This window comes from Microcaecilia unicolor, chromosome 5 (genome assembly GCF_901765095.1).
Source record: "Microcaecilia unicolor chromosome 5, aMicUni1.1, whole genome shotgun sequence".
NCBI lineage: Eukaryota > Metazoa > Chordata > Amphibia > Gymnophiona > Siphonopidae > Microcaecilia > Microcaecilia unicolor.
Window position 1 is genome coordinate 110,698,898 of NC_044035.1, and position 15,544 is coordinate 110,714,441.

General features: G+C 42.2%; 1 protein-coding gene across 3 annotated transcripts in view; it reads left to right on the forward strand.

The window, feature by feature from the left end:
• The window catches only part of MTG1 (mitochondrial ribosome associated GTPase 1), a 46,505-nt gene that overhangs the window by 4,762 nt on the left and 26,199 nt on the right, over positions 1 to 15,544 (forward strand). For all 3 annotated transcript variants that reach the window (XM_030203189.1, XM_030203188.1, XM_030203190.1), the window contains exons 3-6: positions 7,623 to 7,727; positions 11,140 to 11,220; positions 12,190 to 12,246; positions 14,918 to 15,008. In XM_030203189.1, the coding sequence (XP_030059049.1) occupies positions 7,623 to 7,727; positions 11,140 to 11,220; positions 12,190 to 12,246; positions 14,918 to 15,008 (334 nt within the window). The remainder of the gene's footprint in view (positions 1 to 7,622; positions 7,728 to 11,139; positions 11,221 to 12,189; positions 12,247 to 14,917; positions 15,009 to 15,544) is intronic.

Genomic DNA, 15,544 nt, shown 5'->3' on the forward strand with positions numbered 1-15,544 from the left:
TAAAGCATCCCTCATCTGGGGATGACTGCAATGAGAAGTAAAGTTTCATAGTAACATGGTAAATGATGGCAGATAAAGACCTGAACGGTCCATCCAGTCTGTTCAAGAAGATAAACTCAGTTTACATGGTATGTAATACTTTATATGTATACCTGAGTTTGATTTGTCCCTGCCTTTCTCAGGGCACAGACCGTAAAAGTCTGCCCAGCACTGTTCCTGTACTAAAAGTTCTGAAGCTAACGTCGAAGCCCCTTAAAATTTACACTCCAGCCCATTCGTATCTAGTCAGTCACACTCAGGGCACAGTTCATAGAAGTCTGCCCTGCACCGGTTTTACTCTCCAAATACCAGCATCGCCACCCAATCTTGTCATAACTGTCCATCTTTCTTCCCAGAAGTAATACCAGTAGATTGAGATGACATAGCACTAGGTTTTTCCAGTACCCTTTAATGAACTAATTGAAATCTTTTGCAGGCAGGAGAGTGGTTGCTCTGGAAGAGGCATAGACTGCGATGGGGATGATTCATCAGCTTCTACAACCAGAGCTGGTGTGGGAAATGTGGATTGCTGCGCAGGCAGGCCCCAGCAGATGGGTGAGGTAAATGAAGCTTAGGCTGGGACTGCACTGACAGTTTGTGCAGATAGTGTGATGGGCCTAATCTGAGCTGTGACGTCTCTTGTGCTCCTGTTGTTTAAAATCAGTAGAATGTATTGGAGATAAAATGGCTCATTCTGGACTTTGGAAGGGTTTGTAGACAACAACGTACTCTCAGGCCTGTGCATATGCTCAGAAAGTGTTTGCACTTTGGGTCTGATAACCTCTGAGGAGCCACTGGCCCAGTGTAAAAGATACCTAATGGTGGTATTTAGCCTCAGGATCTTTGTGTCATGATTGTGGTCAGAACCCCTCTCAAACTTACCTTATTTCTGGTGGTCAGCTTCTTAGCTGGCTTCTGTTTCTTCTGTCTGTCCTTTCTGAGCTAGCTCTGTCTCTCTGTGCTGGCTGCTTCCAGCAGCATGGCTCTAATTGCTTTACTATACTGCAGCTATGTGTGTTACCTGAGCTAGCTGCCTCTGTGTGCTGGTTGCTTCCAGCGTGGCTCTAATTGCTCTGCCATGCTGCAGCTGTGGGGATTAAGCCTGAGTTAGCTCTAGCTCTGTTTCAGTATGCTGCCTGCCTGTGTCTGGTAGTGGTGACATCATCAGGTGTTCTTCCTTTCAGGGCCTTTGCAACGTTTGCTTAGTCGTTTGCTTTAGGTCCAGGTTAGTGGTAGTGCAGTGTGCACTTTTGATCTGTATTAGCTTCCCTGCTTTTCCCTTGTGGCTCCCCTGCTTTCCCTTTTGGTGCTTTAGAAGCTCTTCTGAGTTTGGGGCTTTGGAAGCTCTGTTGTGTTTAGTGCTTTGGAAGCACTGCTGTCTTCTGTGTTTAGCTTCCCTGTTTTTTCCCTTTTGGCTCCCTGTCTTCCCTTTTAGTGCTAGGAGCTCTGCTGGTAGTTTGGTGCTTAGGAGCACCATAGTTAGTTTAGGGTTGTAGAGCTGTTGTGCTTGGTGCTTAGGAGCACCTGTACTAGTTTATGTGTTTAGGTTCCCTGCTCTTTCCCTGTGGCTCCCCTGCTTTTCCTAGTGGTGCTATTGGTAGCACTTCTGTTAGTATAGGTTTTAGGAAGTCCTTTTGTTGGTTTATTGTTAGGAACACTTTTGTTGGTTTCTGTTTGGAGTTCTTCTGTTGGTTAGGGCTTGGGAGCACTTATGTCAGTTTAGGATTTAGGAGTACTGCTGTTTGCAGCTTGTTCTAGTCCTGGTCCCTGTGTCATCCAGTATCCGGTAAGTCCTGCCGGCCACTCGAACCCAGGGGCTCAACCCTTGGGGGGCAGTGGCTAAGTGCAGGTGAAAGCTGTACAGACCAGTCCAGGGTGCTCCAGTCCAGTGTGTTCCGGTCCGGTGTGTTCCAGTCCAGTGTTCCAGTCCTGTGTCCTCCAGACCGGGGGGATTCCAGTCCAGTGTTCCAGTCCTCCAGTCCGGGAGATTTCAGTCCAGTGTTCCAGTCCTGTGCCCTCCAGTCCGGGGGATTCCAGTCCGTGTGTTCCGGCTCGCTGGGCGGTGCCTGCAGTCCCTGCCGGTGCCGGTGTGCCCAGCGTTGGTTGGTGGGTTTTGCTGCTGCTGTCGCTCCTTGTCAGCAGCCCAAGGGCTCACGTTTGCTCCAGAGCCCGGCCCCGCGGGCTCTGAACCTGAGAACCTGACACTTTGGAGGTGTCTGTCTATTCCTCTGAAGTTTGACCTGGTATAGAGCATATAGAACCAGCAGTTTTCTGCACAGAGGAGGATCTCTTCCTATGATTTCCTACAAAAGAAGCTTTGTGTTTGCCTCATAATGAATGTGAAGATGATTGAGACAGTCTTCCCTTTGTTGTGGGGACATACAAATAAAATGCCTATATTTGGCTTAATTATGTTTGGTGCCTAGGCAGATGAGGCGCTTTGAATGAATGCCAAACTTCCGGATATTTCTGCCACACTGAGGGCTTCTATGATACAATTTTCTTTTTGAAAGAAATAAAAAACAGAAAGAAAGAAGGAAAGAAAAACAATGAAAAATAGCAGGATAATGGCAAGGTAAAAAAAAAATCTGGAGAGCTTTGTTTTTTCATTGACATTTGGCAGAACAGAAAAAAGAAGACTAAGGAGACTGCTGTGCATGCTTAGGTCTTTATGTGCCGTCATTTACAATGTTACATTAAGTTCTGAGCTCTGGGAGAGCTGTTTCTTCTTGGCAGCATGTGGCGATGTCGCCCACTTGTGAGCCTGACTCAGTCCTGCTTGGCAGCAGGAAATATATTATTAGAGATTCTTCCTTTCCAGAAAGGCTGGGACGTGCTCACGCTCTGCAGAGTGTTGTCATCATTGTCCTTTATCTCATTTTTTAGAAAACAGTCCAATTTTACAAGAGAAGTGGGATATAGGAAGATGCGTGGCCGGGGGGGGGGGGGGGGGGGGGGGGGGGTGTCAAAAAGTTGCACATGGATTTACAGAATTTGCCTGAAGTGCGGCATTCACACCTTTTTAACAGGCATAAGAACAGCACCCCAAAATCAGGTGCGGCTTTTGCGCCAAACGCTGTTCTATAAAGGTTGCACTCCCTTTTATAGAATAGTGCTTAGTGCTCAAGTTTTCTGGTGCCAAATTTTTTGCGCCATTTATTGAATTCCCTCCAATATGTGTAATTTCTGTTTTCAAATCTATGCAAGGTATTTTCAATTGAAATTTCACCCACAGTGGTAACAATGCAAAATATGCTGGCCCTTTGTGTCAACAGATAATATTTATTTATTAGTGTATTTATACCCCATTATCCCCACAATCAAGCAGGCTCAATGTGGCTTACATTAGCCAGAGAGAGAACTCTGGGCGATAACAGATACAAATGAGACTAATAGAGCAGTTTGGCAAGTGTTAAACTGTACAGTGCTGCGTAACCCTAGTAGCGCTTTATAAATGTCAGATAGTAATAGGAGTAGTAGTAGTAGCAAGAAAGAAAGAATAGGTGACATATATAACAATACAGAAGAATTGGACTAAACAGGATCCACATATGCCAGCTGGCATAGGCCGGAGTCCTACAGTGTTCTCGGTGAAAATGCTTTGGTAAACAGGTGCGTTTTCAGTGCCTTGTGAAAGGTAAGGTAGTCTCCCAGACTGGTGATGTCTCTAGGAAGTGCATTCCATAGTTGCGCACTGAGGAAGGGAAAGCTTGACGCCTGAATAGATCCATGCTTACAGCCTTTCCAACTGGGGTAGTGCAAGGTAAGATATAATCTTGAGGACGGGTCAGCATTTCTAGCCGGCAAGTCAATCAAATTCAGCATGTAACTTGGACAACCCCGTGTATGATTTTATGAACCATGGTGCAAACCTTGAATACAATGCGCTCTCTGATCGGAAGCCAGTGAAGCTTAACAAGAAGAGGCGTCGCGCTGTCGAACCAGGCCTTATTGAAAACAAGCCTCGCTGTCGTATTTTGAACAGTCTGAAGCTTTTGCAAGACAAAGCCCTTACACCCTGCTTATGTGCCATTGCAGTAGTCCGTATTACAAAGCACCAACGATTGTACCATATTTCGAAAGAGCTGTCTTGGGAAGAGGTGGCGGACACGCTTTAACTTCCACAACATGAGGAACATCTTCTTGGCTTGTGCCTTTGCTTGACTGTCAAATGTTAAGTACAAGACTTTGCACCCAGATGGGGAGCTTGAAAATTGTTCCCATAGAATGCAATCATACACTTAAGTATGCAAAAAGTTGCGAGTTTTTAATAGATGTTTCTCAGAGTTTAATTTTAAAATTTAGTATGTGCGTATATAATCAGACTCATTTGAGCTTGTCGTGTAATTCACAAGTGCTTAAATATATGTCTCCTACATCTATTTTAGGAGCTCAGAAACTGACACATCCTTTTTTGCTAGCTGCTACGTTTGCAGTGTCTGCTGAATGAAGGGAGATATTTAGAATAGCTTGCTTAAGAAAGAGAAAAGCAATGTATGTCCATAGACACATACTCATTATATTTTGATCTGAAAGCTCTGAGATTAGTAAATGTCCCAAGGGGCTCCAATGTTAAAGATTAGGAAGCATAACGACCCTTTACTACAGCTTAGCAAGCTCTAACAGAGTTAGTGCGGGCTAAATACTAAGAAGCCCATTTTATTTCTATGGGTTTCTTAGCACTTAGCATGCGCTAATCTTTATTAAAAGGACACCATGGTTTATAATATGTGCTACTATTAAAATATGTTATTTTACCACAGGTCCCATTTTACGCAGTGAGACCTAGTTACTAATAACTGAGGTTAACTGTAAAATAATGTGTGTTAACGCTAGCCGACATAAACAGCTAGGCCCCCAGAGATGTCAGATGCTAATTTAACACAGGTGCCTGAACTTCTTCCATTTAGCACCAAATGATCAAATTAATCTGGCATTGAATTCTTCATGAGTCACAAAATCAAAGAGAGGAAGAAGCCAACTGCAACACAGAATGCTGAGGAGAAAAAGAGCAGTAGGGCGGCCAGTAGGCTCTAAACAATTTTATTAAAATAAATATGTAATTGGTCACAGGAGGGGATGGGCCTACCTAATTTAAAATGTTATTATATCGCTTGCCTACTGCGCCATGTTAGGCATTGGCTATATTCTCAAAGCTGTTTTACCTCCCCCCCCCCCCCCCCCCCTTTGAGCCTTGAGTGAGCTTACTTTGCACCTTACATTTGCTTTCGCTATTACTTGGAAACTATTGGTGAAAGGTCTAGGTGGGGATCCGCAGGTCACTGGTTTGCTTTCTTTACGGGGTAACCCTTCTTTCCATCCAGGTTTGGACAATAAGGCTTTTATGCATTAGGAGTGGTTGGGCATTGGTAGACTGGAGCAAGTTTTGGACACGGCAAGCGGCCTTAAATCTTTGGCTCTTCTGAAGGAACAAGAAGGTATTCAATGGGGAGATGTCGTTGCACATTGTCAGTTAAGATGCTACATTCGGTCTTTGTGCGTGGAATCATTTAGTGTTCATATTGGAGTTAAGGTGAGCACTTTTTTTGAAGCAATATCGGATACCACTACTTCTATTTCAGGAATTCATAAGGCTTTATGGAGATTTGAGACATCCAAGGGAGCGGAGGAGATTCGGTATAAATGGGAACTGGATACGGGGCTGAGCTTGGAATCATGGGGCTTGCTCTTTTCTATTCAGGCCATACGGCAGCTTATGAGTAATGCAGCCTATAAAGAGTGTATTTTTGAGTCTTGCTTAGAGCATATCTAACTCAAGTTCAGGTGGTATGGGCGGGAGGCTTGATCTCATCCCTTTGACCTAAATGTAAATTGTCAGATAATACTTTCTATCATGCTTTTTGGGGCCTGCGAGGCGGTCCAACACTTTTGGGCTCAGATCACTGCTTACCTAGCCTCACTCCTTCACTTTTGGCTAGAAGGCATCCCGATCCAGATGGTATTGGACTGTCCCTGGGTCCTTTTGGGGAGTCAGAGCGGAGGTAACCTTGTTGTTTTGGAAGGTATGCTTGTTTGCACGAAAATGTATCTTGCAGTCCTAGATTTCGGATACGCCGCCAGCATATTGTCACTGGCGTAATCAGGTGGATTTGTAACTTGGGAGGTGAGGGGTCCTTATAAACGCAAAACCTGATTTTTGAAGCTGTGGGGCTCCTACCTGTCTTCTTTGTCCCCTAGGGGCAGAAGTTTGGCTCTTAATGTGTTATGATTGCTCTTTCTCCTTGGCTTGTTTTCTTTTCAAGCAATGACCTTGTTTAACTGAATACTTACCTCGAGGGGGTACATGGGAGGGAAGAGGGTAGGGAAGCACTTTAGTGTCATTTCTTCTCTGGTGGCTCTGGGAGGTCATAAGAACCCAGGCCTTCGGGCTCACTGGAGGGGAGCTTGATTTCCTTGGTTCGGGGAGGGTGCGATAGCACAGGCAAAGGAGAGGAATAGGTGGATTTGATCCTGTATTTGAGTCTGTGCTATGGGCGTGGTGGGGTTTGAGGGTGGGGGGAGTTGGGTTTTGGGGATGTAGAACAATTCTGATTTCTGATAATGTTTTGTATTTTTGTATACGATTCTCTTTATTACTGATAAAAAGATTTAACATAAATAAAGAAATATAAAAAGGTGGTTCAAGATGTATATATGTCCAGACTTTAATTATGATCATTAAGCCAGCCTAATATGTTTCAGGATCACAGTGCCTACATCAGAAGCAATTTCAAATTTAGGTGCAAGGTGGACCCTCACATATATATTGATTTGTGTGTTGATAAAGCTGCTTTTAAGTATCACCAATAAGGGCTCTATGTACTACTTTTTGTTTTGAGGTGGTGCAACTCATAAGATGAATAAATAAATTCAATTGTTTTCAGCCTACTCACTGCCCTACTGCTCTTTTTATTCACTGAGGGGGCCCAGTGTTAGCAGCGGTAGGGCTAACACGCGAGTAGCGAGTGCCAACACGGCACTACCACTGGGGTAGCGCAGGCGCCTGGCGATAATTCCGAAGTTGGCGCATGCTATTTCCCACGGTAGAAATAATTTTATATTTTCTACTGCTGGGGACATTCCCGGCAGTAATCAGCAGCAGGGCAACATTGGCATGTGCTGCCTGATTACCACACGAATAGCTCATGAGCCCTTACTGCTAGGTTAATGGGTGATGGTAAAGGGTTCAGGCAATAAATAGCTCCATGCTACTTTTAATTTTACCGCATGGCCATTTACTGCCCCCATTAAAAAAAAAAAATTCCCTTTTCCTAGATGCAGTAAAAAGTGGCCCAGTGTGTGCCAATTTCACAAGTCCAAACTACCGCAGGTCACTTTTTTACCGCATCTTAGTAAGAGGACCCCTGAATTCCGTATGCCAACACAGCACATGGTGATATTTGCCTAATAATTAGCACTGCCTTCTTAAGAAAATCCCAAATGATTAAGCTGTGCGAACGTTCTAGTGTCAGGTGTTCAAAGGAAAAGCAACAAAATAAATGGAAGTAAATCTATAGTCATGAAACTCTGGGCATTATTGAAAGCATGCATTTTCACTTGTTACATTTCTTTAACTGTGTTACATTCCGTTTTCTGGCCGTAATCCTCTTTTTCATGAAAACCTGGGAATCAAACCTCACTTACTTGTACTGAATAAAATGGACTTGGCTGATCTCACCGAGAAGGAGGTATGGCAGTGGCTAGTTTAGAATGCCCAGTTATGTGATTTTTTTTTTGTTTAACATAGTAGATAGCAGAAAAAGATCAACTTGACCATGCTGCCTAGGATATATCCTGTCATCCTTAGACCATGACTGTTTGTGAGATATTTCTTATTCATGAATGCTTGTTCACTATCTTAAATCTTTCTTATGATAACTTTTATTAACTAATTATTTCTGTGGCCTACTCTGAACAAGTCTCTGACGTTTGACTCTCCTGCTGAATTAGCTGTGTCTCTGTCATTTGCCGCCACCAGACCTCATCTTCTCAGCCACCCATTTGGATTGCTAAGTATACAGGTTCCCCTGTTCACACCCAGCTGTCTTTCTTTCCATGTCTAACCACAGAGCTCTGTAATAATTTAAATATCTATCAACACTAATATGGTGGTTGATTGACCATCTGATCTCCTAGTTCAGAGCTTCCTAAACTGTGAGTTGGGACCCAAAATGGGATTGCAAAACCCACATTTGGGGTCACGACTTGGGTGTGCTTTCCATAGGTGTATTAGTATTCTGCACCTCTGGAGGTCACACAGTTTTATATGACTCACTGTCATAGGGTCATGGTCGCAAAGAGATTATAGGTACTGCATAGGTCATCTGGTACTTCTCCCCACCCATATCTCATTGCTTTCCATCAGACTTCTAGAACCTTCTCTACATATGGGGGGGGGGGGGGAGTCTATAAATGGTGCCAAAAATTAGGCATTGATAAAAAAAATCAACACTTAACGTTATTTTATAAAGGGTGCTCAGGGATTTGTGATCTTTGTAGAATAGCATTGAGTGCCGAATTCCACGCTGAACTTAGGGTGCGAGGATTTAATCCAGCTGAAACCTGATGTAAATCCTGGTGTTCAAGTTAGGCGTGGATCCCCACTATTCTTTAACACTGTGCGCATCTTTTGTGAATGCTCCTGACCCACCCATGCCCCTCTCATGAGCACACCCCCTTTTGAGTTGCGCACGATCTAATTTAGGCACCCATTTGTTACAGTAGTCCGCAGCCAGATCGGTGCCCAAAATATAATTAGTGCCAGTTAAGTGCTTATGCCAATAATTAAATTACAAGAGCCCATTAACACATTTGAGCACCCTTTATAGAATCTAGAGGATAGTGGGCACAGTAATGATATGGACAAAATGTATTCTGTGCATATTCTTTTCAGAAAGGGTTATTTTTGTAGCACAAACACAAGTAAAGTAGATTGTAAATTAAAGGGTCTATACTAACTTAAGCAGTGATCTGGCTTTTCAGCGTTTGCTAAAAATTAAGGGCCCTGATTAATAAGCTGCGCTGTAGGCGCACTAGTGTTTTTAGAGTGCGCTAATGCTAGACACACCATATTCCTGTGAGTGTCTGTAGCATTAACGTGTACTAAAAACACTAGCGCATCTTAATAAACAGGGCTCTAAGTTATAACATTAGGATTTAGTTGTGCTTAAGGTGATCACTTCTCAGATCTGCAATGATTACATGAATCATTTACCTTGTCAGTGTTACAGGAATGCATTGTCTGCATTATATAGAAGAAATATACAGCTAGAGAATTCTGATGCCTTTTTTTATGCAAATGGAGAGAGTGTCCCTTTAGGCCTTTCTTTATATTACATAAGTGTTGCCATACTAGGACAGACCAAAGGTCCATCAAGCCCAGTATCCTGTTTACAACAATGGCCAATCAAGGTCACAAGTGCCTGTCAAGATCCAAAACAGTACAATACATTTTATGCTACTTATCCCATAGATAAGCAGTGGATTGTCTCAAGTCCATTTTAATAATGGCTTATGGGCTTTTCTTTTAGGAAGCTATCCAAACCCTGCTAAGCTAACTGTTTTTGCCACATTCTCTGGCAACGAAATCCAGAGTTTAATTACACGTTGAGTGAAGAAGTTTTTTCTCTGATTTGTTTTAAATTTACTACTTTGTAGCTTCATTGTGTGCCCCCTAGTCCTATTATTTTTGGAAAGAGTAAACAAGCAATTCATTTCTACCCATTCTACTCCACTCAGTATTTTATATACCTCTATCATATCTCCCCTCAGCCGTCTTTTCTCTGAGTTGAAGAGCCCAAACCGTTTCAGCCTTTCCTCATAGAGAAGTTGTCCTATCCCCTTTATCATTTTCGTCACCCTTCTCAGTACCTTTTCTAATTCTACTATATCTTTTTTGAGATCCGGTGACCAGAATTGCACACAATATTCAAGGTGCAGTCGCACTATGGAGCGATACAAAGGCATTATAACAACCTCATTTTTATTTTCCATTCCCTTCCTTATAATATAACATTCTGTTTGCTTTCTTTGCTGCCGCATCACACTGAACAGAGGGTTTCAAAGTATCATCAACGATGACTCCTAGGTCCTTTTCCTGGTTGGTTATTCCTAATGTGGAACCTTGCATCATGTAGCTATAGTTCGGGTTCCTCTTTCCCACATGCATCAAAACGGTAACAGAATTCAAACACGCTTGGGATAAACATAAAGGAATCCTGTTCAGAAGGAATGGATCCTAAGGAGCTTAGCCGAGATTGGGTGGCAGAGCTGGTGGCGGGAGGCGGGGATAGTGCTGGGCAGACTTATATGGTCTGTGCCCTGAAAAGGACAGGTACAAATCAAGGTAAGGTATACACAAAAAGCACATATGAGTTTATCTTGTAGGGCAGACTGGATGGACCATGCAGGTCTTTTTCTGCCGACATTTCATTTACTATGTTTGCACTTGCTTACATTAAACATCATCTGCTATATGGATGCCCAGTCTCCCAGTCTCATAAGGCCGTCTTGCAATTTTTCACAATCCTCTTGCGATTTAACAACTTTGAGTAACTTAGTGTCATTGGCAAATTTAATTACCTCACTAGTTATTCCCATCTTTAGATCATTTATAAATATGTTAAAAAGCAGCAGTTCCAACACAGACCCCTGCGGAACCCCACTATCAACCCTTCTCCATTGATAATACTGACCATTTAACCCTACTCTCCGTTTTCTCTTTTAACCAGTTTTTAATCCACAATAGAAGACTCCCTCCTATCCCATAATTTTCCAATCTCCTCTGGAGTCTTTCATGAGGTACTTTGTCAAATGTCTTTTGAAAATCCAGATATGCAATAATGACTGGCTCACCTTTATCAAAAATGTTTGCTCACCCCTTCAAGGAAATGTAGTATAGATTGGTGAGGCAAGATTTCCCTTCACTATGTTTTAGGTCATACTAGGATATTTGGGTAACTGAACTCAATAAGAAATAAATGAAAGCTATTATTTCTAACATTGTGTTTTTTCCTCTGTATAGTGTAATATGCTGCCAGTTGATTACTCTGTACATACAGAGCAATTCTGGCAAGTTAATTGTCTACTTTATTTTTACAGAGAATTTTGAGGCATTTGAGATATCAAGATGCAAAGAATGTAGTTTTTACTGATTGTGTGAAAGATGAAAATATTAGAGAAGTAAGTATTTTATTTTTCATTCTCTCACAGTCTGCTAGTACTGCCCTCTTTGTACAGGTTTCCACCTCATTGTGATTTATGAAGGTTCTTTGCAGCTCTTGATGTGCTGTAAAAATTATGACATCTACAGGATTATTTAATGATAAATACAAAACATATATTTCCTGTTTATTTTTCCTAATAAATGTATGTGCTTTATGCTTTTCTGCTGAAACCAGTTTTAGAAAAGTCAGAGTTATGAAAAGCAAGGTGAACTTGAGATGATATTTTCTTCTGATCTGATTCCGGAGAAATTAGTCAGTAGTACTAGGTAGTTGAGTAATGCTCTTTTTCAGAATGTTATTATAGTTGGATTCAGTTCCTCTCAGATACTTTTTATTTATTTATGTAACTGCTGCTTTCATAATAATTGCACTCAATTTATGTCTTCATTGAGAAATAAAGCCTGAGGTTATTGAAATCACTTGGACAATAGTTCTTTGCTATGATTATCTAAAGCAAAGACTGGATTTTTTTAAACTTGTGGAAAGGGGTAAATTTAGCATGAAGAAATCACTAAGGGGCCCTTTTATTAAGGTGTGGTAAAAGGGGCCTTTGCTAGCATCAGCATGTGTTTTTCACGCGCGCTGTCTTTTTTTTTTCCTTGAAAAGAAATGGCTGTGCGGTAGCTGGGCAGTGCGCATTGCTGCCCAATTACTGCTGAGTAAGCACCAGTGCTACAAAAATAGAAAATATTTTTGTAGCGCCAGAAATAGCGTGCGCTGGGGGTGAGAGCTACTGCCGGGCTCCTGAGGTAGCCCGGCAGTAGTTCCCGATTGGTGTGCAGCATTCCCGTTGTCGCTTGCAAACCCTTTAGTAAAAGGGCCCCTAGATTTTCCTAAGTAATGTGAAAGGAAAGGTGACATTAAATGGGACAATCAGGTAAAACATATACAGGTATAATATTTGTGGTATTTTTCTGTTTTCCAGATGGTTCCACTTATCACTGAATTAATTCAAGCCAGTAATCGATACCAAAGATCTGAGGTCAGACAATAGGAAGTAGACGTGTTTAATTTTGAGTATATGACTAGGTAAAGACACTGTAGTAGAAAGGGACACCTTACACAGGTTTTTCCATGCGCTAAGGCTAGTTTTATCACAGCGATAAAATAGCCAATTTTTGTTCTAATGGCCATGCACTAATGTTACCATTAGTGGGCGGCTATTTTAAAAAAATTACCATGTGAGCATTAACTCACACCCGAATGGGGCGCCCAAGTTTTCTCATGTTAACTGTGTGGTAATCACCTACAGGCATCAAGTCGGAATTACCGCCCAATTTTCACCGCACGCCAAAAAATAAAATATATTTTCTGGCACACGCAGCAGACGCACATCAAAAATGAAATTACTGCACGGGCCACACAGTAACCGGGTGGTAACTTCAAATTGACGCGTGTTGGGCGCATGTAGGCACCTACTTGACTTAGTAAAAGGACCCCTTAGTGAGTATAGTGATGGAGTTGAATGTTAAAATTCAACTTAACCCATCTTCAACCAAGAAGCAGATTTAGGTGAATCCCAGAAGACCATACGTCTGCCTTTTTTTAGATGTAGTGTTCTTAGGTAATGAGAGGAAAGCGATACAGGCTGTTTGTATAAGATTTTAGGTTCAGCATACAGTCTTTTAGTTGTTCAGACTTTGTGTTGTGGAGTGGAGGAGTGGCCTAGTGGTTAGGGTGGTGGACTTTGGCCCTGGGGAACTGAGGAACTGAGTTTGATTCCCACTTCAGGCACAGGCAGCTCCTTGTGACTCTGGGCAAGTCACTTAACCCTCCTTTGCCCCATGTAAGCCGCATTGAGCCTGCCATGAGTGGGAAAGTGCAGGGTACAAATGTAACAAAAAAAATTGCTATTAAATCGGTTTTAAGCAAAGATTTTTCTCCAACTAATTATGATGGAATGTGGCTGGAATTGTTGTAATCCCTTATTTAACACAAAAATCTTCCAGCTTCTCCACTTGTACATATCGTGAAGGCTGATATAAAGTTTTTCAAGGCTATTTCTGTTCATGGATCAGGAAAGCTGCTTTCTCAATAAATGTACTTCAGTCATAGTATAAACTGAATCTGTTCTTACAGAATTCCGTATAACATCCGATTTACAAGCCCATTTCTCACACAGTAGTTGGGAACCCTAACGTAGTAGATGACGGTAGATAAAGAACTACACAGTCCTTCCAGTCTACCCAACAAGATAAACTCATAGTATATGGTATGATACGGTATAACATATGCATATTTGATCTGTCCTTGCCATTTTCCAGGCACAGACCATAGAAGTCTGCCCAGCACTGGACTTACTCCCTAACTACTGATGTTGCCATCAAAGCCCACTCTAGCCCATCCAGATCTGTGTAGCCATATTCAGGGTATAGACCGTAGAAGTCTGCCCGACACTGGCTTTTCAATTACTGGAGTTGCCTCTAAGCACCACTAACTTTGTTTTGCTTCCATTTTATTTCCATGTAGGAATCCTTTGTGTTTATCCCACACATTTTTTAATTCCATTACTGCAGGAGGACATTCCGGGCATCTACCACCCTTGCCATGAAAAAGTACTTCCTGGTGTTATTTCCTAAGTCATCCCCCTGCAACCTGAATTCATGTTCTCTAGTTCTACCACTTTCATGTCTCTGGAAAAGGTTTGTTTGTATGTTAGTACCTTTCAAATATTTAAAGGTCTGTAACATATCATCCCTATTCGTCCTTTCCTCTAGGGTATATATATTCAGATCGTCAAGCCTCTTCTCATCTCATACATCTTGTGGTGCAAAACGCATACCATTTTTGTCACTTTTCTCTGAACCGCTTCAAGTCTTTTTACATCCTTGGTGAGATATGACCTCCAAAACTGAACACAATATTCCAAGTATGCAAATACTTTGCTGCATCTCTGCTTAGAAGCTGGCTTAGCCAACGCTTCGGGCAACATCTCTTTCACAGCCATGGAAGAAGCTTTTTTTCTAAAGTAAATAGAAAAGAGGGTTCCTCAGATTCCTTTAAACTGTGGCACTCATCACATGCAACACAGATCAAGCTAACCCAGTTTTCTATGGAATGTAGTGACTGCTTTCCCCTTAAGTTAGAATTCATTTTGCCCTAGTGCATACGTTGACTCTTCTCATATGTGGGGGAAAGATGGTGTAACATGCATGAATCCTTGTTCACATCTCAACAGGGGCTCTTTTATGCTGCTACAAGCAGGCCTCTAACAGATATATGTTGTGCCGGCAGTGTTAATATCACTGGACTGTTTCCAGTACATAAGACCATGATTCTTTATTTTTGTCCACTCCTATTCTTGTTCAAGCTAAATGATACAAAAAAATTAAGAAAAATTGTACAGGGAAGAGGGAGCTGTGTGACTAAGCAGCCATCTCAGCTGATGGATCTCTAGCACCTCCTGGCTTTGGGGTTATAATAAAAGCAATATAGAGTAGCATCAGTTAAGCAGTTTTTTGCATTTAGTTCTTCTAAGAAAGACAGACACACATGGTGTTCTGGGATCCACCTAAACTTGCTTCTTGGTTGAATTTTAGTATATTTGGCACAGCAGTAAGAGTATATTAGAGCAGAGTGACATTCTGCTTCTGTTATTGTTCAGTCAGATGGTACAGAGGGAATAAGTGTATATGTACTTTCTTTTGTTGCAGGCCTTAGATTACTGCATTATGGTGATAGGAGTTCCAAACGTAGGGAAATCTTCTCTTATTAACTCACTACGAAGATGTCATCTAAAAAAAGGTATATCTAGAGACATCTGTCATTACTTCTAATTTCTATCAGAATTTCATTTAGAAATAGTTGTATGCCAAACCTGTAACATCAGGGAAAGGGGTAGCTTTATTTTCAGATAGCTGAAAAAAGATATTTAACCCTTACAGATTCTTATTATAACCAGTTGTCTGTATATGTGCCTCATACTTTTATTAAGCTGTGACTTCTTGGGCAGCTCATAGTACTTTGTGTAGTAACACGAGCTGCCACTGCAGCTCACAGTATTACACAAAGTATCATGAGCTGCCCCAAGAGGTTACGGCAGCCATTGTCACTTGGTAGCCACAAGGGGCAGGAGCGAGGGGGGGAGCTTCTGCCTTCAACAACTCACACGGACCACCAGGGAAGAAAGGTAGGCCTGGGGGGGGGATGTGCCTGGGGGTTGGCTGGTGTTGACCCAAGAGGGCTGGGGGAGGCAATGAAAGGAGAGGGGCTGGGGATTTCAGCACCCCCTCTAAAAAAAAGAGTTATGCAAATCTCGGCCGATATTCAGCTGGGGCCCC